At 38.1% G+C, this 25,395-nt stretch overlaps 1 protein-coding gene across 2 annotated transcripts in view; it reads right to left on the bottom strand.

Annotated features, from left to right (window-relative positions):
- The window catches only part of PTCH1 (patched 1), a 78,804-nt gene that overhangs the window by 29,159 nt on the left and 24,250 nt on the right, over positions 1 to 25,395 (bottom strand). For both annotated transcript variants that reach the window (XM_090038605.1, XM_090038604.1), the window contains exons 3-12: positions 18,050 to 18,239; positions 16,685 to 16,754; positions 16,488 to 16,579; positions 14,893 to 15,091; positions 12,583 to 12,704; positions 10,826 to 10,973; positions 9,791 to 9,922; positions 9,336 to 9,491; positions 8,616 to 8,714; positions 6,927 to 7,052 (exon numbers count right to left, since the gene is read on the bottom strand). In XM_090038605.1, the coding sequence (XP_089894731.1) occupies positions 6,927 to 7,052; positions 8,616 to 8,714; positions 9,336 to 9,491; positions 9,791 to 9,922; positions 10,826 to 10,973; positions 12,583 to 12,704; positions 14,893 to 15,091; positions 16,488 to 16,579; positions 16,685 to 16,754; positions 18,050 to 18,239 (1,334 nt within the window). The remainder of the gene's footprint in view (positions 1 to 6,926; positions 7,053 to 8,615; positions 8,715 to 9,335; positions 9,492 to 9,790; positions 9,923 to 10,825; positions 10,974 to 12,582; positions 12,705 to 14,892; positions 15,092 to 16,487; positions 16,580 to 16,684; positions 16,755 to 18,049; positions 18,240 to 25,395) is intronic.

The raw sequence follows: 25,395 nt of genomic DNA, 5'->3' as shown, positions 1-25,395 counted from the left end.
CCACAGACAAGCCTCTGGATAATGATCTGCTCAGGTCCCTTCCAACCCTACCAACTAGGTAACAATTTTATCACCTTGCATATAGTCCAATACATTTGAGAAATAAGCATCTCTACTGTAACCTAGTACATGCCACTCATTTTAGAAGACTTGTTTATTCTTGCCTGCATATAACTTCAGAATTATGTGGGAGAGTGTTTAACATTGAAAAAAAACTGCTGCTAGTTGAGTTACTCAAATTATGGCTGCCTAACCCTGATACACCTTAGGCCTGATTTTTAGAAGGTCCAAAAATCCACTACTCCAACTAAAGTCTATGGTTGATTCCGGTGCTCAGTACCTCTGAAAAGCAGTTCAGGTATCACACAATTGGTAGCCTAATCACTGAGAAAACCAAAAAATGTGCTTCTGAAAAAATAGGCCTTAACCTCTTTTGTACATCTCATCTGTAAAATCAGAATAATCAACTTCTGTGAGGTGTTATTAGGTTTAGTTAGTTGGTGCCTGAACAGTACTTTGAAGCTATAAAGCACTGTAGAAGAACCAGCTATTGTTACCACTTTGTGAGGATGACAGAACCAGTCATGTAAACATCTAGTTATACTAACTGTAAAGCTGTAAATAAACTGCACATGAAAGTGGTTTATGCTGATGCTCCTTTTACTTGTTTATATTGAGATTGTTAATCAGGTTCAACTAAGATTTTTCCCCCCATTGATATGGCTGGAGATGCAACTATTGAAACAGACCTTATCTGGTGTTTAAAAGGCTAATTAGCATTTAACCATCACTTGACTTTTTCAGGGAAGAGATCCAATGACCATTCCATGATTTATAAATACCCACACACAAAGGTATGTAAGGTCATAGCCAGGACTGCAAAATTAAGTGATTTCCTTTTGATCCTTTCTAGAATGGATTGAATCTGTCAGGAAAACAAACTGCTGCTTTAGCAGGGGAGGTATTTACTAAGCCTAGTTTGTACAACTGTTTTCTTTTTAATTCTGCTAAATCAATCACAGTTGAAGTATCTGTAAAGCATGAGTAATTAGTTCTGTTAAAGCAAGAGCCTCTGTCAACCTTCATCCAAACATTTTTGAGGTTTGAGAAAGTCACTTGAGGCTTGATCCCAGTATAGTCCCCATTTCTTCCAGCACCCTTAAAGACCCTCTACCTAAAGCCTCCAGTACCCGATACTTCTACAGACTTTCCCAGCCTTGTATTCCTCCAGCATCTTTGAGTTTCAATTGCTGCTAAATTCAATTATTATGTAATTGAGCGGCATATGCTGCTGTCCAAGGCATTATGGAGGTGACCCTTGGTTCTCTATGATTACGGCTGCACTGGGAATTTTACTTAAAGCCTCTCAACTTACTCCTTCCCTATTACAACTGTCTAATGGGTGAATCTAGTCTCAATGTTTAATATACCAACTCCTCCTAAGACTTTACCCTAATACTGTTTTGGTCACAGGTTGATTTTTCCCATTAAAAATATTTCAAACACAATCCTTTTATAAAAACCATCCTTAAGTGCCTAATGCTTTAATAGATTTCCATAGCTTAAAAATGTCAGTTCCCAACAACTCTACATGTCTCTCATACACATACACACACAGACACACTACTAAGATAACTCAGGGGGCATGACAGTTTTCAATTTTTGCAATGAAATAGATAAATAGAAGACATAGATTGGTCCTGATTTGACACCTCAAAGAGGAATCCACTGAACTGATGATGCTTAGCATACCTCCCTGAATCCCCAAATCAACACCTAACATACATCAGACTCTGGAGGATCCAAAGAAGCAAGTGAGATCAGGGGACTTGTGTAGAGTGGGGGTTGAATAGGATGAGACCTAAGCTACATGGGGGCTGCAGCGCCAGGAACATTTGAGCTCCTTCCTCAGGGGCAGATGCATGATGATCCCTGCAGTGTTACTGATTGTTGCAAAAGTTTGGTGTCCGAGGAGGGTCATGCTTGAGCACTGAAGCATGTAAATGAATTTAACTGACTATACCCTTGAATTGTTATGATTACATTGAAAGGAAATAAACAACCTTAACTTTAAGTTAACAATGTGTCTTGTGTGGGAATGGTGCCTCAGAGCAGAATTAATCTTTATTCAGCAGCTCCATGATGAAGTAGAGAGTTTGCAAAAGGCACCAGGAGTGGGAAGGGCTTCCAAACAGGAGCAGTGAGAAGGGAGGCCTCACGCCTCCAAAAAAAAAAAAAAAAAAAATCAACAAAGCTAGTGGGCTCTGGGATTAGCCTGGAAGAGGGAAAGATGTTAGGGCCTCCTTGGGGGTGTGGGATGAAGGGGTTCACTATAGTAACAGCATCAGAAACATTTAGAGAATTTGGCTAAGCAGCCAAACTTGTAGGTGCTTTCTCTAAATGAAGCTCAAATGTTGAATCTTTTAGTAATCCACAGCCTCAAAATCGCGTGGCTGTGGCTATAACTGTTAACTGAAATAAAAGAATGGAAGTCTGTGCTGGAGTCACTGAGGGAGAAGCTAGCAAGGCTGGGGCCCTGCCCAAGGTATGCGCTGCTATTTGCCATTCCTGGCAGACCACCCAAGGAGACTGGGCGTACTGCATAGCCAGAGGTGATGAGCAGATGAGGAGGGATGTCAGGCAGACTTCCACCTTACTGCTGCCTATCTGCAACTCCCTCCTGATAGCATATATGCCTTGGAACCTGCCCCCCCCCCCAACCCCCTCAGGCTTTAATTTTGCATGTTAAGTCCTCATGACAGGAGTAGAGAAAGTTTAAGGAGCTGGATAAAAGGAGGGGGCAAGCCTTTTCAGTGCTATTCAGCAGACAGAGATAATTAATTGGTTTTGCAATTTACATTCTTTCTTGCAAAAAGTACCACAATCACATTGTAACATACTTTTATATTTAGGAAACAGCTAGTCTTTCTTGTATTGAGAAAAATGCTTACTGTTATGACTTATTGGGCTAAGTTCCACCCGCCATTACGAGTACATTCAAAAACACCTTGAGTTTAAGAGTTAAATTCAGCCCCTGTGAAAGTGGCAAAAGCTTTGTGTATTTTGATGCTGTGCCCTCAGTTGACCAGGGCTGAAAGATTGCTATTCTATCACTAAGGACATTTAGCTCATAGTTTTTATAATTTCCTCCCCCACCGTATAGACTAAACAAACAGCTATTTTTTAAAGAGGTTCTTGCAGGAAATATAACCAAAAACCCTAAATTAATTTTTAAAAGGTTGCACAGATCAGAAAACTTGGGATCCAATTGTGTGAGGTACTGAGGACCTTCAAGAATTCTGGGTGCCCATGAGACATCCAGCTTCTCCAAATCTCTCTCTTGAGATTGATGAAAGCAAAAAAAGATCACCAATCTATAGTAAAGCAAAATACTCACCCCCCCACCCACTAATTAATTTTAATGACACATTTTAAGATAGTTTGCATTTCTTAAATTTAACAATGGTTAATCTACTTGTAATATTTGTGAAAGTTACAGAGTAAGTCTGATTAAAAAAAATTAGTTCAGCTTTTGAGACTGAGAGAGTGAGAAAGAGAGTGCAACAGAGAAAGGGAGAGAGTGCACACATCCCATTTTAATTTGAACTTATAAAAGCAAATGAACAATTCAGAAGTATAGAAGAACTCCATTAGTTCTCACACAACAGACGTTCAGAAGGAAGAAAGCACTAATATGCAAGGCTGTAAGTTGGGTTTCCATTTGTAGTGACCAGTCAGGAAACCATTTATTCTCCCTCAGCAGCTGGATTATTTTACAAATACTGGGCCTCAAAAGCCATGGAAACTTGACAGTTATCTTGCAACATCTTGAAGAAAGTGAATGAAGAGAGAAATAAGGTCAAAAGCAAGCCTTTTAACCCATCTGCTAAAGGTTCTCTATCTAGATGAATAGAAATCAATATCTATGAAAACAAAAACTGTTGTATTTCCATGCTTCCAAAGCTTTGTTTGGAAAGCATTAAAGACAGCAAGGTGCTTTTGTTCAAACAAAGTTTAATAAGAGGGAGAGGGGAAAAGAAGATTGTAAATAAAGAAATTCACATGTAAATCCAGACCACGCACTCGAATCCTACCCGGTTAACTGATTCTGAATGCTGCAATTAATGCATCACCTGATTTTGATTACACCTGGTGAAGCTATACAGAACAAACAATAGATGTCCCTGTTCCTGACAATAAAAGCTGTCATTCTAGTATTTTTTCATTTATGAAAATGTGGTCACACATTATTCAGATATGAGCAAATCATAAATCATAAGGTGCATCTGTATATATACTGAACATTTGCTTCCTCTTTTAGGTGTAAAAAACATGCCACTACACACAAAAAGACTGGTCTAGGCATCTCAAATATCATTTTGTAAATATTTAATGAGGCAAAAGGAAGTTTCTATAGGCAGATTCTACAGTGATCACTGCTTTGCAAGAGAAAATGTCCTGATGTTTATGGTCCTGAGTAATGTGAACAAAACGTGCTGAGTGTGCTGAAATCTTATTGGGAACATACTGTCGGACAACTTATTTTTTGAAAGTGTCACACATATGACAACATGCTATGGTCAGACTAAAAGAACATAAAGATGTTATATCTAATATAAAGTATACACAGGATCAGACATGGCTGCAATCTTTGTGAACACCCCACAAAAGTGGAACCAGTATATTTCTAATATATTTCGGGATGGGTGCTCAGGGTTTGAGCACTTTCAGTTCAGCACAGAGTCCTCTCCACAAAACACATGAATAGAGCCACATGATCTTGCTCCATTTGGATCCTCCATTTCTTTTCTTTACAGTCATTGTACCAGGCTGAAACAGCCTCCACAGAATCCTTCTGTAGTCACTCTACAGGCAGTGAATGAGAGGGGGAAGATGATTTCTCTCCCAGTTCCCAGTGGAGATCCATTCCTGCTATTTGTTTTGGTACTGATCCTTGGATTTGGACGAGGGATTAGAAGACAATATAACACATCATTCATGCAAAGTAGCCCTCTTGCTTATGAATAAGCTCACAAGCAAGCTCTTAAAAAAATATGAGTTCCTATGAAAGTGAATCTTGAGCAACTGAATCCTGAACAAAGTACACTGAAATTGATCTTTGCCATAAAATATGATAGAACTCCATTGTCAGATCTTCCATAAAATGTGAAAACTAGATTTTAGGTTTATGTCACTCCCAAGAAATTAATTGTTGCTAAGCACTCAGGGTTGCACCCTTATTTTTGAGATCACTGCTTGTGTCATAAAAAGGACATCCTGTATAAGGCAAAATACAGTCATCTGTACTTTCCAGTATTTGACAGGAAATTTGAAAGTGACTATATTCATCACCATCATCACTGGAGCTACTATCAAGCTGCCAACTGAGAAGAAGAAAATGGTAAACAAAATGATTCCTGCTGATTGGTCTTTGAGCAGCCACAATCACTAACTGCTTATCATTCTGCGGGCATGTCTGAGCTGCTGAAAACTGCAATAATTGCCACAGGTATTAAGAAAAATTACAGCCCTCACTTCCTCTGAGTAGGTCAAGGGTCAAGTAGAATGAAAAACGATTGGAGAGCCAAGCTACAGCAGAAGAAAAATGACTACTAAAAAAAGTACAGTTTCCCTGATCTTTACCAAGGTCAGACAGTGCTATAAATTGCCTGTGTGCTGGGGCAGTGTCAGAGGAGAACCTCCTGGAGTTCTCTTCAAAGAGTGCTTTACTTTTAAAAGCAGCTTCTTTCAGCATACTTTAATCTTTTGTCTTCCTGAAGATATATCATCACAAACATAAATATGAGAGAAAGAGAGCGAGGGAGAGCGAAGAACTTCCATTCATAAAATTCACTCATCCTCTTACATGTGGCATGTGATGTTCTTGATATATTTATTCCAATACTCCATTAAAAAGGTACTGGCAGGAATGCATCTTGCTGGTGACACTTGCAAGTATGCATGTTCAGTAATAGAGGGATTTAGGACAAAATTCAATGAAGGAATTATATTCCCAGGTAGTTTTGTAGTATAGAAACTGGGGTGCAGCCTGCTGCTCTTGACCATTGCACATTCAAATCTCACTGGACCTATGTTTCTATTTAGTTTTTTACTTTTCTATTTTTGTGCTAAAGACAGTCAGGAAAGGCAGAAAAAGGGAAAAGAGAGCGGGTGTTATCATCATCCCCACAGACATGGAAGACAGAGGAGCAAAGTTTCACTGGAATGAGGAAAAACCAAGCCTCACCTGTGATACTACCAATGACAGCTGCTATCATAATGTATTTACTCTCATACCACATGCATCTTTCCCAGCAAAATCAACCCTCCAAAACTGGGGTCCATGTGTTAAGTGGGGAGGTGATTTTTCTTTGCTGGAATAGAAGCAGGGAGATGCTCCCCAGATACCACTTTTTTCTGGCTGAGAAAGTAGCAGGGGCAGAGTCTAGTTGTAACCCTCTCACTAACTCATATTGTGGCAGAGCACTATAGCTTGTTCCTGAAGCAGCAACTCAACTAGCTTAGGGCAAGTGAGCTGCTGCATGTAATCTTTAGTATCTTGATGAGGCTTGTGATGTGGGAACAACACTTTATTATTTACATGAATATTTTATAAAGAACTATGTCTAGTGAAGAAGTAACAGTCCCGCTACTTCTCTTGCTAGCTAGCCTTGTCACTGTCAGGCACCATCAGGAAGTTCCTACTGCCTCCCCCAGACTGTCTCCTGGGATGCTACTATTCCAGGGCACCCTTGTTTCCAGAAGAACTTACTCTATGTCACACAGTTGGCCATGACTAGAAAAAAATCTTTTTCTCTACATCCTGCCTTCCAAAATCAAGTGCATGTCTTATTGGGGGGGGGGGCGGTATATAGAAACTACACAAGCACAACCTTTACAGCTAACACAACATGATATAAACTTACTTGGAGTGAAAATGCCCGTAAAGCAGGAATAGGGATTAAGGCAGCCATAAAGAATGCAGTAACATTACTAATAGATGTAAGGGCCACGCTTGCTCCTGTCCGCTTCAAACATTCACCTGTTCTGTCCTGCAAAACAAAAAATGTATCTGAATAGTAAAACATATACAACACTGAGTATTTAACACCTGGAAGCTGAAAACTGAACTGTAAATTAACAGCAAGTGATTACTTCTGTAGATGTTATAAGATGATAACAAAAAACTATTTCAAGTTCATACTGAAATAAAATATCATATTTGCAGAAATCTGAAAATACAGCAGACTCAACATAAACCATTAACTATTCTAGAAGAAAACATTATGAGAAGGCTTAGCATGCCACCAGAACTCAAAACTAAATTGAGGCTGATGCTGATATCAAACATCTTTTATTAACACAGTTTTGCATAGTTTTAAATACTTTTCAAAGAATCATGCATGAACCTGATACTGTAACTATTCATTTGCACGTGTTGAAAAGTATGTAGAAATAAATCATGGACCACACAAAATTTAATAATTTGTTAAGAAGATTGAGAAAGGATCATTTCCCAACCTACTCAGGTGTTTGCTTTTGGTTTAAAAGCATAAAGAAACTACAAGACAGTAAGTCTCTACTACCTGTATGCTAACAGGCAAAGAATGCACGGAAGACATGTGTTTGTCTACACATATGCCAGACTGTGCAGTTATTACTGCACAATAACTGACATTACCATACAGTCTGGCTGCTACATGGGTCTTTTCCCACACTACTGCACAGAAGCTTGCTGCTACTGCACAAGAGTGTTGGTGTCACAGTTTGTGCCCACCAATGCTACACTGCATAGCAATGAGCTACGGCAACGTAGCTCATCACTACAGTGTTGTAGCGTCTCATGTAGTTTTGTAGATGTGCCCAGTTAGTACAAAAAGCAAAACAGGCAAATACATGTTGCTTTCAAACAGATTGTAATTTAGACATGAAACCTGAGACTGAGAACTAGGAGTGGAAGTGCTTTAAAAATTAGGGGATTTTAGAGCTTATAGCATGAATATATTAGCAATCATAATGCTATTATTCATTTATCACCTCTTTATAAATAAAAAGAAATAATGAAGAAACTGAGGAAAAAGTATATTTTTTAATCACTTCAAATTTCTTTTATGTAATAAATATATATTTTTTATTTTTAAGATGACACTTCTTCATTTCACTGTAATACTTTTAATGAAGGATACAAAAAAAATTGCCATTTTAAGGCCACAACCCTGTGCTTCTTTTATGTCCAGAACTTACATTGTCTTTTGCCTGGAGTTTTGGGTGCACAGCGAAGGAAGGAATAATGATCTTTGTGAATGAACTCTTGAATCACAGTTTAATATCAAACTTCTAAGCAAAAATTAATCAATGCCATTACTACACTGCAAAGCAAATATGAATGTATATATTTTTTGTGTGAGGCTCTCAGATATCATGCTAATGTGGGCTGTTATAAACATCTGCTTGAATAGACAGACAGACTAGAATTTCTCCTGCCCCACAAAACTAAGTCTTCTAATCTAAGAGTTTTCTTCTTAATGCAAGACCATGAATCTTAGGCACAACATACATTATGTCTGAACCAAAAATTTTCCTTTGTTTGCCCCAAGTCCCTATTTGGTTATTACCTCAAATGGAATTCTCTTATTCTGCCCTGTTTCACTAAATGCATGTGCCAGAAGGAAAACGTCATCTACACCAACTCCAAGGGCAAGAAAAGGCAAAACCTGTGGAGGAAAAACAAGGAGGCTGTTATATTACTCTTATGACCTACCATGTTGCCAGCTATTAGATGGCTAATTAAAACAACATTTCCACCACATTCTAAACAGAAATCCAAGGGCAAGAGTGAAAATCTAAAAGGATAAAGTGAAACTATTAGCTTTCATTCTGAAATCATGCCAACAAAGTGATCCTGCACAAAAGACTCCCACTGAAGTCAATAAGAGTGTTGGGTAGATGAGGGATGTAGGATATGATCCCAAGCATATTTTTTGCAGAACTTGAACAGACTGATACTTTCATATATAAGGGTTAGATGTATTGCCCCTTAATCATGCATCTTGCTGAATGCCTACAACCACTGAGATGCACTGAAGTCTGTGTAGCAAAGCCCACCTGCATGAAATAATTTGCAGAATAATTTGCCTCTCTTTCCTACCCATTGATAGTGTTATTTTTAAAGCTTCTCAAAGTGGGACGCATGAAACACAGGGAGGTAATTGGCGTTGTTACAGAATAAAACTAAACTCTGCAGTTTTATTTCATTTTTTCATACACTGTCTCTAATGTGTGTGTTTACTAAGAGACCTTTCTAACTTAACAGTAGAATAATGGCATCTTAATACCTGAGTTGTGGCAGCATTAAAGGAAATTCCAATCAATGAACACAGGCCCAATCCTGCAGCCACTGAGAGTGCAACCAACAAGACTCCTGCCAGCCCCACGGCACCCTGGGACTTGGCACAGTCCCACCGCAGCATGGTTAAACAGGCATAGGCAAGCTGAAAGCAGAACAATGAGAAAAACAAAAGCAAAACATTAGAATGTATCAGATTCTAATGTTTCCCCCCACCATACCAAGGCTTGCACACATTTAACAGAGTACACACATTAATTATGTTAAATAAGTGAACAGGTAATACTCATGAATCAAAGATGCACAAACTGAAAACTTACAAGTTCATTCTAACCATTCTAAAAAGGGCTCATACTGGCGGCTGATGTCAATAATGCATGTGTACTGTTAAGAGCAGGCAAAGCTCTAGAGATAACAACATACATAAGAGTCTACTTATTTTACCATTAATAAGTAGCCACTGGCAACTCTGATAACACTGACGTCAGAAAATGATTTTAGGATGTCATCCAGAGTAGTTGTTGTAAAGGAAAGCACCTTCTGAGTAGAATTTTGTGCGACACTTTGATGAACAACCTGCAAAGAGAAATTTAAAAATAAGCATTACTAAAGGCAAGGGATCACATTACAATCTGCAGCATATGCTTGAAGTCAACTCCTTTCTTAAGCATTAGTAATAAAGCATGCACCCTATACCAGAGGTTTCATTGATCCTACTAAAAATACCTAATATTTCTGATACTTATTCATTGCAGGCTGCTTATGATGAAACCAGAACTCATGTTCTTTAGAGAAGGACACTTCGTCTTTCAGGGAAAAGGACCGCAATTACAGTTGCTTCAAAATGTTTATTTTAATACTGAAATCTAAGAAGGTTCTGTTGCTTGCCTCTTTTTCTCTCCTGTAACTCTACAATTGATTTGTTGTTGTATCAGTTTTGCCTCTAATCCAAAACAACAAAATTCTTATGGGCACTCCTCTATTTCTTCACTGGCTGTCCATTTTAGAGAGGTCACAAGCAGCTCAGCAAAGGTCAATGTCTGGGAAACAAAGGCCAGATAATGTCACATGACCTCACCAATGGGACTGCAGCTGTGAGCAGATTCTATGGCTAGCTAATGTTTTCCAGACACCTTTTCAGAGTAATCACACTGACCAAGTGCTGTTAAATTCTGTCTAGCTCTTCAGTTCATTTTCAGTCCCAGCAAATCAGAAAAGTATGCTAGATGACACCAACAAAATGCAGAAGGCATCTTATTTTAGTGCGACCCATATGTTTATCACTGAACAATTTTATAATAGAAAGATGAAAGCAAAGCATTGTTAAACGTTCCGTCGGAGCAAGTGTATTGTTACTTTAAAACAAGGAGACATCCATTCCCAGTTCTGGTGTAGGCTTCTTTCTTCTTAGAATACTTCAATCCATAACAAAAGGCAACAGATTTCAAAGCATGATTTCTAGGTGATTTTGCATTTTACCTCAACATACATCCTCTGCCAGGCTTCCAGAATTGCTGCTGCCTTGTCCTCATTCCAGTTGATATGTGAAACATACTCATAGCCCTTGAAGTGCTCATACATTTGCTTTGGAGTCATTAACTGAAACATGGTCTGCAAAGCCTGGGCACTGTAACAGAGAGAGTAGAAAGAAGGAAGAGGAATGAAATATGCATTTTCAGGACATGACTTTCATCGCGTGAAGCCCTACATGAAAGTCTAGGAGCAATTTGCATGAATTTCTGCTTTTATAAGTCACGTGTTCACATTAAAACTGAACAGTATAATTACTGTATTTAGTAACTGCTACAAATGTACTAATGTACACAGTAGTAAGATCTGGATTCTGATTCCACTGGTGACAATGAGAGTTTTGCCATTATTTTCAACTGAATTAGTTTAAGACACAAAGGCTGTAACCTTACAAAATCCATTATAAACACCTTTGTTAAATTAATAGTTAATTTACTAATTTCTAATATATAACACAGGGAAGAGAGAGGAACACTTGCATCTTTGAGATACTTTATAACATAGCAAGAAATCCTGGGCTTTTTCTTTCCATGGGGAAAAATGCCAGAGTAAACTCGTGACACTTGACAAAAAGCAAGGGAGATCATTACTCATCATAAATGATTGGTCCCTCTGTTTGACATTATGCAACTGTATGTAGCACACTTAACCATTCAAGAAAAGACCTTGCACTTCACTGAGGGTGTTCTTTTTGACTAATTCTTAAAGTGCACTGCAGAGTACTTTCTAAAAATATTATGAAATTTAAAGAAAATTAAAAAGTAATACTCAGTGTCAGTATAATATCTTTATCAAAACTTCTAAGACAGCTGCATGTCTTTTTTAACCAAACAAGGTTACTTATATTGCATCTACATGCATGCATACATCCATTTAATTTATTCTAATATGTAACCCACAAACCAAACTTCCATTATACATATTTTAAACTGACCACACATCCCAAATTTTTCTGGAATAGTCCTGTTTCTTCCCCTCACAGGAATTGCTAGCATTCCAAAAACTTATTTTAGAACACCTGCAACAACCCTGGTTTCCATTTGGTCAACTAAAAAGTTTGTTCAAGGTGTAGAAGGGTAGACTTCTCTGTTTTTACCAGGAACAAAAAGGCCAGTGGAGCGTTCAGTGTGATAAACAGTGTTGTGACTCCTGTGAAAGGTCCAGTGAGTACAGATGCTATCATGCTTGTTCTTCTGCTTTAAGTGAATGTTATCAACATTGTTCAGTGTTTCATGATATATTAATTCAGAACACTAAAATCACTAAGAAAAAAAATTCTCCGTTCTGAGGCATATACATATTACTGGAGAGTCAGTAGCAGGCAGCAGTGACCCTGCAAACAATATACTTTCCTTTTTTGCAACACCATAAAGGGTCCCAGCTTTTGAGTTTGAAAATAAATGAAAGCTGCATATTAAATATTCTTGAAACGTTAAGTAATTTCTAATATGGGGCAGTAATGTTTAAGTGCATCCCTATTAAAGTAGGAAATTAAGCACTTGTTTAAAGTAGGAAATTAAGCACTTGTTCAAAGAGAACCAAATGCTTAAGCACAAGCCTAAATGCTGTCCTTATTACAATGTTTCCCTGAGGCTTAAAATACACACCATTCACAGATTTAGGAGGCAACTGCTTTGTTTATTAAAAAAAAACATACCATCAGCAATGAAAATTTCCAGAGTATAATTTAAATTGTATATGTTTACCTGACAAGCTTTCCAGAACTGTTCTTGACTGTACCACCTATAATCAACTCCTCCTGCCAGTGCATGTACTTTTTTGACAATCCATAGCATCCACCACTTAAAACAAGGGCCACATCAAGAGGCTAAAATAAAGTTATTGAAAAATTATTTGGCTGTGTAAATTAGTATATAAATCATGTCCTATGTAAACAGCTAGTACATCAGAATTAATTAAATTGGAAATTAAATGCTAGAAACATTATTCAAGAGGAGCAGTCATTCATGACTGAAGGAGTTGAACCTAGACAAAGTTTTTCACAAGACTGAAACGTCGTCAAATTTCAAATCATACTGGGTTTGTTTTAGTGTGCAAGACAGTGATGCTCAGCCTTCTAGCCCTGCAAGCCCAGTCTATGGGCTGTATCCAGGGTAGGGTGGTGCGTAGAGTCAGTCCACAGGTGTGATCCAGGGCACAGGATTCAGCCATGGATGGATGCTAAGCGCTGGCTCAGCATTGTATGCTGGATCCAGCGGAGGACTGACCTGACACATGGCATACGGGCTGTATCATCTAGACTAAGGCTCTCCATGGGCTGAATGACAAGGACCAGCACATCAGATTCAGCCCATGAGCCAGAGGATGACCACCACTGGTCTAAAATATAAATTAACCTTATAATTATATGATGGACACTGTGACTTACATGCCAAATATTTATCACATATGTGCCAAAATATGAGACAGACAATTTTCTCACTAGCCATGCTTGGCTTTCTCGTTATTATTCTCAGTATTATAGTTGTATAAGTGATGCACTTGAAGGTTTGTCTAACTTTATCCCAGATACGTAATTGGTCCAATAAAAGATACCATGCTAAGAAATCCTTGCCTCTCTCGATTTTATGTAATAGGTGTTCACATAAGCACTAAGCTGTGACTTAAGGAGCTCTGATCTCTAAAACATAAAAAATACCAACTGAGATGGCGAAAAGAAGGAAAGCATGTTACCATTTCAATGAAAAGGCCACAGTAACTGAAAATATATTAAAAGAAATGAGGTTCCAAAATATTAGGACTGAGGAACCATGGGGGCCACACTGCCTTCCGAAGTGACTGCTTTACAAAAAGACCTAAGCTCCTTGTGAAATGTGAAGACAGAACTGATTTCTAACATCAGATAAAGCATAACTACTGCATAAAACTCGACTCCTTGTAGACAACTTTTTGTTGACACTTTTCTGGTTAATTGACTTAGTTTGTCCGTGCAGACATGCTGTTTAGAATATCCTGAATATGATATTCCAAATAGCACTGAAACTACTATTTGTCATGTAAATATATGGTCATACTATTTGTCATGTAAATATATGGTCTGATCCTGCAGCTCCTTAGTCAAGAAATCTCTGGCTGAAATCTAGTGCATAACTTCTAGAATTGAGTTGGACTGGCCAACTGACTTCCAATGACTTCTGTGTGGTGGAATAGATTCCCAGCACATTCAATTCAAAGTGAAATCCTCAAGAAGTGAGCCTTTTTCTTTGGCAGTTTTCTTCCTTTTCATGAGTTCTTGCATGTTAATGTGTTTGTGTAAGAACTGAGTCAAGTGGGAAAGAAAAGAAATACGAATTATACTAATGGCCAGCTTGTGTCAAGCCCTGCATCGGGGGTGGGGAGAGAGAAGACACAATACTTCTTTCTCTTCCTCTTAGACTTCTCCAGATGGACCAAGCATAATTTGAGTTCTTATACTCAGAGAGACAACAGCCCTGATTCTCCTACTCTAAAGTCTATTTTACAATGATGTAACCCCATTCATCTTAGTATATTAACTCTTGATTTACAGTAGTGTAACTGGAAGCAGAATCAGGCTCAATTACATGGAGCATCATTGCTGGGACTACACTTTTCACAGTATGCCAGAGGGGGCAGGTCAAATAGGGGCCAAAGACCTTTCCCCTCCATTCTCCTACAAAAGTCAGTCAAACTGGTCTCTGTAGAGAATAAGCACATCCATGGCAATGTGAAGCAGTAGCTGTGTTTCTCCTGCATTCTAGGAGCCCCAGTGTCCACCTGAGGCACAGTGCTTGTTGGAGCTCCAGATAGAAAGATGAGTTGCCATGTTGCCACCCCAATGGCTGAAGAGCTATAACTTGACACTAAGTATCTGGGGTAATGCATTAGCTCACAGACTAAGGAAAAAAATAGCAGCTTTTTGGTTAAAGGTATACAACAAGAACTGAATAACAAAGATTGCTAGAAAGTTATGTTGCTTTAAAAATGATATAATCTTCACTTTCCTGGAATGGTCAACAGGTGATGAGCAAACTTACTTTGGTTGAATTTTTATTGGGGGCTGTTACCGGGCAATCAGGATCAGCAGGATTCAGGCAAGGTCGATCCATGTAACCATGACCAACCTCTGCTTTATTCAGCATTTCCTCCCAGCTCTCTACTTGATAGTTTATTTTCTTTAACTCTTCCAAAAATTCTAAGGGGTCAAAGTTTATCCACTGCAAAGGAGGCTTTCCTCTGCAAAAAAAATTAAGCATGGAATGATTAAAATATTTTATTTAAAAAATTAAAGATTTAAATGCTATTTTATGTACTTTAGTATGGTTGCAATGCTCTTTGGGAAGCTACAATATAAACTTAAACTATATTTTAATCAGATTTATTTACAATTTTTTCGTATAGTCCTGATGCAGCCTGATGAAAATGCTTGATAGGTAGAAGTTAGCCTTACAACTGAGAAACAACATCTAATAAAGTGAATATTTACATTTTAATTTACTTCCATTACTTCTATATTGTTTAATAACAAAAAGAAGTCAGCTGCTACTTCAAAGAGGTAATACCAAACAGGAGGGTAGGGGACAAAAGGAGAAAGACTTTCACACATCAGATTACCACTTACTGGTCTTTGGTCTTGCAAATATAATCAATCAAAACATCTGAATTTCTTCTCTCCTATAGTACTATGTTCCTCCAAATTCTCTGATAGCTTGGCAACCCCAGTAAACTCCCCTGCTGCCACAGCTATCACCACTATCACTGCCACTTCTCCCACCCCCCACTTTTGAATTTGTGATGTTGACAGACCCGAAAGGCTTTTGGCTGCCTTATTCTGTGGTTCAAACTACACTGTATCTGCTTAACCAGGCTTAAGTCATTATTCCGAATCTCCCAACCAGAAAACACAAACCCCTTATTTCCCCATCTAAAACTGTACACTAAAGGTTAGGAGATGGCCATTGCAAATTGCTTTTACAGAGACATGCAAACCAGGGCAGAGACAATAACTCAAACACTAACTCTTGCATAATTAACCAAAAATGTCTGCACAGATTAACAATTAACTCTTTGAAGAATCCAGTGCATGTAATATCACACTCCGTAGGCTTTGGAAAACCTCCATAAAAGATAGCATTTTTGGTTTCTTTAATGACATAATAAACAAAGGATTAGCTTTTTACTCTTTAGGAAGACTTGAGATTTTGCTCAAGATAACTATGCACATACATTTATCAACAGCTAAACTGAATTCCCAGGCAATCAGTGTGTTTGTAGTTTAAGAAAATAAAAACAAAAAGAACAAAATTTATTTCCAAAAATCAAACAACTTTAAAAGTTCAAAGATACTAAGAATCTGCATTTTCTTTAGTTTGTTAAGACAGATGTTAAAAATGAATGAACAAAACTTAATTTGATAGCTATAAATCAGCTTCTAAGAAAAGGAATAGAACAACCTTTGTGGAGCTTTTTTTGCTCAATTAAAATACAAAATCGATACATATTTTCTGACTAGCAGTGATTTTAGTTCTTGGTTAAACAAGCATCTGAATGAACAATGAGAATGCAACTAAAAACATGCACAGTTTGACAATTAAAAACAAAATCAAGCTATAAAACAAAAGAGTGCACTTACAGTAGATACGCAGTTCCTGACTGTAACTTTGCCCCCTCCCAAAAGCAGTCCAAAGGAGTGATAATTAAACAAGGGTAAAGATATTCTATAATCTGTCAAAGTTAGAGAAAAAAACCATGTACTTAGATTAGAACAAATGAACACTAGTTAAAATGAGGGAAAGGAAAATAATTATAAAACAAACATGGTAAGTTTACCTGGTCCATGTAACCTGCTTCTGTGATAAGTTCTCCTGATTTATAACATAAATGTTCCAATTTCCATTGCCTGTCATAAAGAAAAACATGTTTCCACAAATGTTTAATATAAACACAACACATTTATAATTGAAATTCTTTGTGGGGTCCTACTTCCAGATAGCTACTAACTACTGAGAAAGGAAAGTCTTGTTTGACACAAAGCAAAGGCCTTTTTGGGGCACAAACTCTAGGAAAGTTTACATTAGCTATGGCAAGCAACATGCATAAGACATTTAAAAACAAGAAAGCTATTTTTGTAGTAATAAGAGGAGGAAAGGAAGTTGAATCTGGCTTTAGGTGGGACAACACTGTAATGGTTGGTGGAGAAGGTCAGAATTTATCTCCCAGGGCTAGAACATTACTAGTCCTAACCAGGGAGTTAGGGAACTTGGGAGTTTCTGCTCTTCACCTGCATGTGTTACAGCTACTGTCATCATATGTCCTGGCACCAAGGGTGTACACAAACTACATGAGAGATGTTCCCTGTAGGAACAAATGGACAGGTAGGGGCAGGGGAGGCAACTCAGCTTTGCACCAGCTAGATATGCAAAGGAAAACATGGTTCACACCCTCCTCCACAGGGCTGTATGAGATCACATTCGTGGTCACTGTCTCTATTATGTAAGAGGTAATCCTGGGCACGTCTACACATGCATTAATGCGCCATAAGTATGGCGTGTTAAATGAATGCACAGTAACCAGTGCTACTGCACAGTAGCACCAGCACATGACTTTTTAGTGACACTAATGAGCAGCAGACTAATTCTACTGTGCATTAGTGCAATAGCATGGCTTTTGCTGTGATGTGCTAGTGCGCAGAAGAATTAGTCTACTGTACATTTAGCGTGTCATGTAGATGCACCCCTTGGGAGTAACTAAACCTCAGGTTTATAGCCTAGGGTTGCTGCCACCATAGCCATAGTGGCACATCTCCACGGTGTGGATGTGGTAGATACCTTCTGAAGGCAGAACTGTGTCCACACTAGAAAGTTTGTAGGCACAGCTATTCTGGCTACTCTTTTATCAAGCAGAAGGCCTAATGGTGCAGGACTACTCATATGAATAAGGGATTCATGATCTAACCCAATGTCTCTTGCCCCTTCTTTATTTGTTAAAATCCAACCACTCATTGTCACCACACAACGTTTCCAAATGTCTATGACTTGACAGTCCAATTTAAATCAAAATGCAGTCCTAAGGGGTAGGTGTTTTGAAGAGCTAGCCCTTCATAAATACACATGAAGAAGAAAGTATATACATCTAATTCAGATGCCCACACTTAAGTTGTCAGATGACAGAGAATACCTTTGCTTCATCTCTTACCTGTTGTACATATAGACGTGTACCCTGCTGGCTTGAAGTGCAGATTCAAGGTGCTGTTTGAGTGCTTCTGTTGTTAATACATTAGCACCTTCTTCCTGTGGTGTCTGAATCATGAGCTGGGGATTAAACATGGCCTCTTCTCCAATCTTGTGGCGTGTGTAATTTAACTCCTGACTGACTCGTCCACCAACTGACAAACAAATATTTACAGCTTTGTATTAGCCAACAATAACTTTCTCTGAATTCACAATATAAAAATTCACAGGTCACCAACAACTTTCCCATATATATGGAATACACTGTAGTTGGTTTTCAGCTGAAGTAACTTACAAGCCAAAATTAAATTAATGTATCCAATAGTTTAACAAAAAAAATGCTCTCCATTAAAAAAATAACCATTGTCTCAACTGTACTAAAACCGTGACATGTGTAAATCAGAGTCTGTTGGACACATGTTTTTTCTACATTATAGCCAATATTCCATATGTAGAAATTTAAAAAAACAAATTGAGAAACCTTTTCCTTGCAGACCAGACCAAATATTTCTATGTTACAATTCCTTACACTTGTATAAACAGTCTGCTCCAATAGCACATTTCAAGATAAATGGCTTCAATTTACACTCTTCTCCTAAATAATTTGGCAATGGCAGAAGGGGAAATGTTTCTCTTCAGTAAAAAAGGAGGGAGGAGGGAAATAGTAAATGAGTAAGAGCACTTTCTGAAGCCTTAGGTAGAAGTAAAAATATTAGGTTAGATTCACAACAAATAGTGGAGCCCAGTTCTAGTACAACAGAAAGAACCTGCCTAACTTGACCATTCACTCTATCTGTCCAATAGCCTCATATTGTGCTAATGCAAGAAATCATGGTCCAAATTTACATGTAAGGCCACATGGTCTGTGTGCTCCACAGCAAGAGATGGCAGAAAAGAAAAAGGGAAGAAAGGAGTACGATGCTGACAGACTCTAAAAGCAGCCATATTCATTCAATCTTCCTCACCACAGAAGACTGCAAGGATGGGAAAAGGAACAAGGCAGTTTCTAAGCAGTATGGTCCTGCTGACAAAAGCAGAGCATTCAGCTAGAGTATATATATATGCACTGCCTAATATATTTTATAGGCAAGCAACATGAATCATCAAGTCTTGATCTAGTTTCTACATTTTCCTAATTCTATACACTTTGGCACTGGGTGTGTCCTCCCACCAAAGTCTGTGAATTTTTAAGTGCCATCAGCATTGCTATAAGTTAACCATGTGTATATTAACTGGAGACTGGTTTGTATCCAGTCATGTGCTAGAGACTAGTTTGGATGCCTGTAAGCAAGTCTGAGATAGACTCAAATACCTTTAGCTTATGCTGAGAGGAAGACCTCACTTCACATAATTCCAGTGAAGTCCAGTAAAAGAAGGTATGCCCCAGTAGAAAGAGGGGTGTGAAAATTTAATTCTCTGCCAATGGAACATAGATTCCCTCGCTCTCAAAGTATACTTAGTTTGGAAAAGCAAATGCTCATTTGAGAAATAAATATATGAGCAAAGCTCCGCATGAACCACATGCAGGATTACCTCCCATCATATCTTATAAAAAATGACCAGGTCACTATGACAATTAGCAATCACTGCCTTGCAGATCTGAGACTTAGATTAGTTTATCATTTTTTAGCAGACCAGCTAGTAAGGTGAGACAAGAAATATTTTGTTGACCTTTTGAATTCATGCCAAGAAGTCAGTAACACAAAACTATGTACAATGAATACAACCCAAGAAAAATACTTAGTTCGCTTTTTTTAGTATTTCACACTAAATAAAAATTAAATGTGAATACAAACCAATCTGTGTACTCCAAATTATTGATCTAAACTGAAAAGCTACTTAGCACATCCATCCATACATCAAAGATGTAGAATTGCTCTAATGGAAGTTATTCATAACATCTTAATGCTTTTCATTAGGTTAATGATCATCCTTCCTTTTGCCTCCATAGGGCAACATGATAAATTAATACAATTTAACTCAGTTTGCATAGGTGTCAATGATACTCTGTGTGTGATAATCTATGGCTTCTACAAAAAAGTCAGTCTGTATTCTTTTCTAGAATTATTTAGAGTACAAACTCTGCAGAACAGAGATTTTATTTTTTCCCTGTGATTCTATAGCACCAAACATAGTGATATCCCAATTTGCTTTGAGCCATGGGAGCTACCTCAATATAAATATTTACTAATATCACTACACACTATGTCCCTTCCACTAACTCATGAATACACCACTTTACCACTGGAATGTAACTAGCATTTTATCCACCAGGATAAATCAAATGCAGGACAAAAGAGGACATTCCTCATCTCTGCTGAAAGTGACCAACTGTTTACTATCAACAGAAATTATTGCTTCCTAATCAAGGTACTGTCAAACTATATTAACCTCACTGAACAAGCAGATTTAGCTAATCAAAATTACATCACACCAGCCAGTCACTAGGAAAGGAACCATTTGTTCTTTGCATTTAATACAGGAACAACAACAACAAAAAAGTAATCAGGAGGGCAAACTTATATTCTAGGATGTTGAAAACGCAGTGCGTGGCAGCATTCTTGTTAAACAATAATTTCACCATTTACTTATTTTGCCTGGTAAGTTTAATTTTGTATTTTTCATCTCCCAAAAGGAGTAACACATAATTTAGAGCCAGTGTCTTAGATATTCTAACAATGTAACAAGTATTTCTAAATTCAGTTGAAAAGGAACAATCTGCCTGTCAAAGATAGTATGTGACAACTTATTGGAAACAAGTTGCTATATATGTGGCCAATCTGTACAGCAAAAGCTGTGAGGAACAATGAGAAAAATGCTAAAGTAAAGGATTCCCCCCCTCACCCCCTATTTGTTTTTCTCATTTTAATTAAGTGAATGCTAAAAACAATACTAGGGGCTGCAAGCCCATGGATTTTAACACCTTTGTAATCACCCAAATGATTATTTTTATTACTACTGCAGCCTCAGTTATTCTCTCCTTGCCTTTTAAGTGTCTACAGCTGCTCTTAGAAGAGAGCCACCATAAAAAAAATACCATTAAAGTCTACTTGAAGCCTTCAACCTCATTATGTTCTCAAGCTTTGCCAATACCTCCCAACACATGTACACTCTGCTGTTTGTCATTCCTTACTTATAACCATGAACTGCATGGGTCAGAAAATTCCCACAAAACCATTCACACTATGAAAAATTCTCTAAGCCATGAAAATTATGCTTCCCTCCCCTTTTTTCCTATTCTGCACTATTGCTCTTTATGATGGAAACAACAACTATGTTTTTAGAAACCTCAGAACATTATTGAGTTCAGCCTATTTCTGTATAAAGAGGTCAGTAGCACATTGCAATAATGACACAGTTTGTAATCAATAAACCATACAGAAATATACTAAATATATCGAAAGAAAAAATATTCCAACTGGATGTTTGAGTGATAAAAGCCCTGTCATTTTCATAATTTTTTATATCAACAGAACCACTTGATGGCATTCTAGCCTTGTATTACATGATTCCCTATGATTTAGTGGCTGTGTAGCTGAGCTGGTAGCACTATTACCTCCAGGCTAGAAGACAGATTTAAATTACAAATCAGAGCTTGGGCTCACGGCCAGTGATAATACAACATCACAGTGTGTGTGATGTTACAGGTGTCATCAGATTCTGGGTGGCTGTCCCATGGAAATAAAATACTATTCCCTTCAAAAACAAACAGCCATCCTCCTCTCTTCCACCCCAAACAAAACAAAACAAAACAAAACAACTGAATAATAATATTTAGTATTCTGGCCAACTTTTCAGTTGCTAATGCTCAGGAATTTGTGTAAGAGCTAATGTTGAACACAGGATGCCTGCTAAATTTGTGCACACTGCCTGAATCTTCCTCCTACCTGCAACACATCAAGACAAATTTTTATGTAAATGTTAGTTCTTATGAAAAATACCAGGCTAGCATTTCTGAAGAGTGGAGCCCACTGTTCATCAACAGGACAGCTACAGCACAGGAGAGGGCTGCACAAACTATCCTCAGAGAGCCTACTAGGCTACTTCAGATCTGACCTCAAGAGATCATCCCTATTAGTACAGAATAATTCAGTCTTCATGCCCATTAAGAGCATGATCCTGCACTTATTTGTGTGCATAGGAGTTTTCCACGTACTTAAATGGAAGCAGGATCAGATCTTAAATCATTGGTCCATTTCTCACAAGACTGCAGAGAGTGTTAATTGTGAATGTGGACACCAGTCCACTGAAAACTAGAAAAAGATCATCAACTTTATTCCCCACAGACCAAAGAACAGCTGTCAGGTGGTAACAAGTTTTAGTCATTCTTAACCTGAGGCAGCTCTGAACCAATGACCTAGAGGTGAAAGGCTCTGTATCCCATTACCAAGCCCTTGAGCCACACTCCCAGTATCTCAGTCACCACTTTGCAAAGTGCTTTAGTATACCTTAACTGTGAAGCACACAACATAGAATTAAACTTTGTCCTACCTTGCCCTATGTCTTCAAAATACTGGCACACATTTCCCAAACAGGAGAACTGAACACTTTTCTTTCCAACTACAGTCCTATATTTGTTTTGATTTAGAAATTGCCTAAGTGCCAGACTTCCAGTGACTTTCTAATAGTCTCAAAATGATTATGTAATTTTGATCTTACATTCATTTCAGTAATACTAGCTTACACTTCATTGTATTAGCTATATCCTTCTCATAAGCATTTATAAAATATTATATTAATACTCGTATAAAGCACTCTGGAACTTGCTACTAGAAAGTGGAATTCCCTCTGGATAGAGTAATTTTATGAATAAGCTTAACTTCTGCTACACTAGCAAACTTCAACCCTAAATCACAGAATGAGTGACAGCCAAAAGCACTATTTATTAATTTGCTGTCTACCTTATCATTCAAGGGCACAAAAGATTTCTATTTCAGGAAGTCATGCAACACTTCATTTCAAATGATTGGAATTACAGTACAGCATATAGGCTGAGGTGTTTTTTTTCAGATAAATGCACTGTCTTTATTAACTATTTGATAGCTATCTTGCATGCAACTGCATTGGAAATGTCTTTATCAACTGCCTACCCTCTCATAAAGACCTCTCTAAGCCCAAGACCTAGGGAAAAAATAATTCCTTAGAAGTTTGTATACGGATATGAAGGGCATAACTTGGACAGTGAAGACAAGTTTTCCTAAATGACTAATGATTTTGCATGCTTTATTTTTCGCAGGTGCAACCTGAGACACATACATGATGTTAAATTTGTTAGGAAGCACCATATTTTCTCACATATAGCACACCCCTGAACATAACACACAGCCCGCTTTTGGAAGGCTGCAAAAAGGAAAAAAGATTTTAGCTTGGAATACAGTAAGTATCTGCAATCTGAGATCTGCAGAGCTGGGACTGCAGACCAGGTGCAACCACAGACTGACTCTGCTTGATCTATCATGTCAGGTGTGGGGCTGTGCACTGGGGCTGGAGTCACATGCTGGGGCTGGGGCTGCACACTGGCTCAATCTGGCTTGTAAGAGCTGGGGCCACACACTGGGTTCAGTCACAGACTGACCCCACATGCTAGCTTGATCCAGTGCACAGTGCCATGTCAGTGTGCTGGGGGGCTCCCCAAGGGTCTGGAGATTTTATTGTGGGGTAGTGGTAGCAGTATTAAATTGCTGTGGCTCCCAGAGCAGCTCTGAGAACCACAGCAGTTAACACTGCCACTGTTCCTCCATTACCAAATCTTTGGACCTCTGGAGAACAGTATTTTTTGCACATAATGTGTACCCAACTTTCTCCTAGCTGGTTTGTGGGGGAACCCTCCCCCCCCACCCGTGTTTTATCCAAGAAAATGTGGCACTGATCACCTGCCCTCTTGAGGGTATGTTCACTTGGACATCCCTTCCCTCCTGAAAAATAAAATAAAATTATAGTTAAAAAATTCTGCCCCACACTTGTAAATTGTTTTGGGACAGACTACTTAAAAACTCTGCAGAATCTCCATCACTGGAAGTTTTTAAATACAGGCCAGAAAAACAATTATCTGGGCTGGTTTAGCCAAAGATGATCCTTCCTTGAGAATTGACCTCTTTCATCCTTCCAATCACATTTTTATGGTAATTTTTCATTTTTAGTAAGTGGTAGAAAATCTCTATTATTAGAACATTGTAGGTTACAGATTCCAGTTTGTCATCTTATAAAGCACTGAAACTTCATCCACCTGCCATAGCACAAGTCCCCAAGATCCTAAGTACATTTTATTCATCCCAATTCTCATGAATCTTCAATTCAAAGACACATACAACCCACAACTTAGTTTTCAATGTCTTCTTATGGATCTTACAGTGCTTTTATTTACTGTTTGTGCAACATCAACACCCACTGCCTGCAATTTGTGATATGTATCATGACCTAAACAGTGGGGATTATATTGTAAAAACAGACACAGGAAAACACAACTTGATAAGTGTCAGAAACATATTTTGAAAAATTATACCCTTGACACATACTGCCCTGAGAAGAAGGAAAGCTCACTAAACAGGCTGAGAAACAGCTGTGTGACCACATCCACAAGTACCATCCTCGTAGGGCAGGGCCTCCCCAATTTAAAGGGGTAGAACACTTTTCTACTGCATGCATTTCGCAAGTCTGTTTTGTGGCTGCTGGATAAGGGTGCACTCTAGTTTTCCTCTTTCTTTCCTATCTTGTCCTGATTGTGTTTCCTTTTTCCCTCCAAAGCATTCACCTGATAATGTTCAGACCGTTTCCAAGTAGCAGCAAAGTGAACCTGATTTAAATGAATTTATTTAGTTTTATAATACCTGTGTGACTCATACGCATGCCAATAAGCCATACTGACCTTCATCTCCTGGCCTATGTTATGTCATGTCATGTCATGTCATGTCATGCCATGTGTATTAGGTTTGTAAAATTTCATGCCTGTCATATAGCAGGGGTCAGTAACAAGTCCAAGTGACATCTTCCTTTTCATTAGTAATCAAAAGTAAATACAAATACATAATGCTAAACTAACCCCAAGCAATACAGAAACCTCTATAAGAAAAGTTGAGTTTAGAGTCGTATTTCCCTGCTAGGTGAGATTATCCTGCCTCCTCCTGGACAATGATTAATGCTTATCTCTGATCACAATAGTTTTCTGATCAAATAAATAGTTATTCTTAAACTACAAACTACAGTTTCTTTGGTAGCCTTTGGCTTGGCATCTGAAGTGTCTCTAGTACCTGGCGTTTATATATATTGCTCCTTCTGTTTTTTAATGTCATCTACTGTATCTTAGTTTTGCCA

This window comes from Crocodylus siamensis, chromosome 3, assembly GCF_052110815.1.
Source record: "Crocodylus siamensis isolate JL-2025a chromosome 3, ASM5211081v1, whole genome shotgun sequence".
NCBI lineage: Eukaryota > Metazoa > Chordata > Crocodylia > Crocodylidae > Crocodylus > Crocodylus siamensis.
Note: the sequence above shows the minus strand (reverse complement) of the source record. Positions and strands in the feature narration are given on the sequence as shown.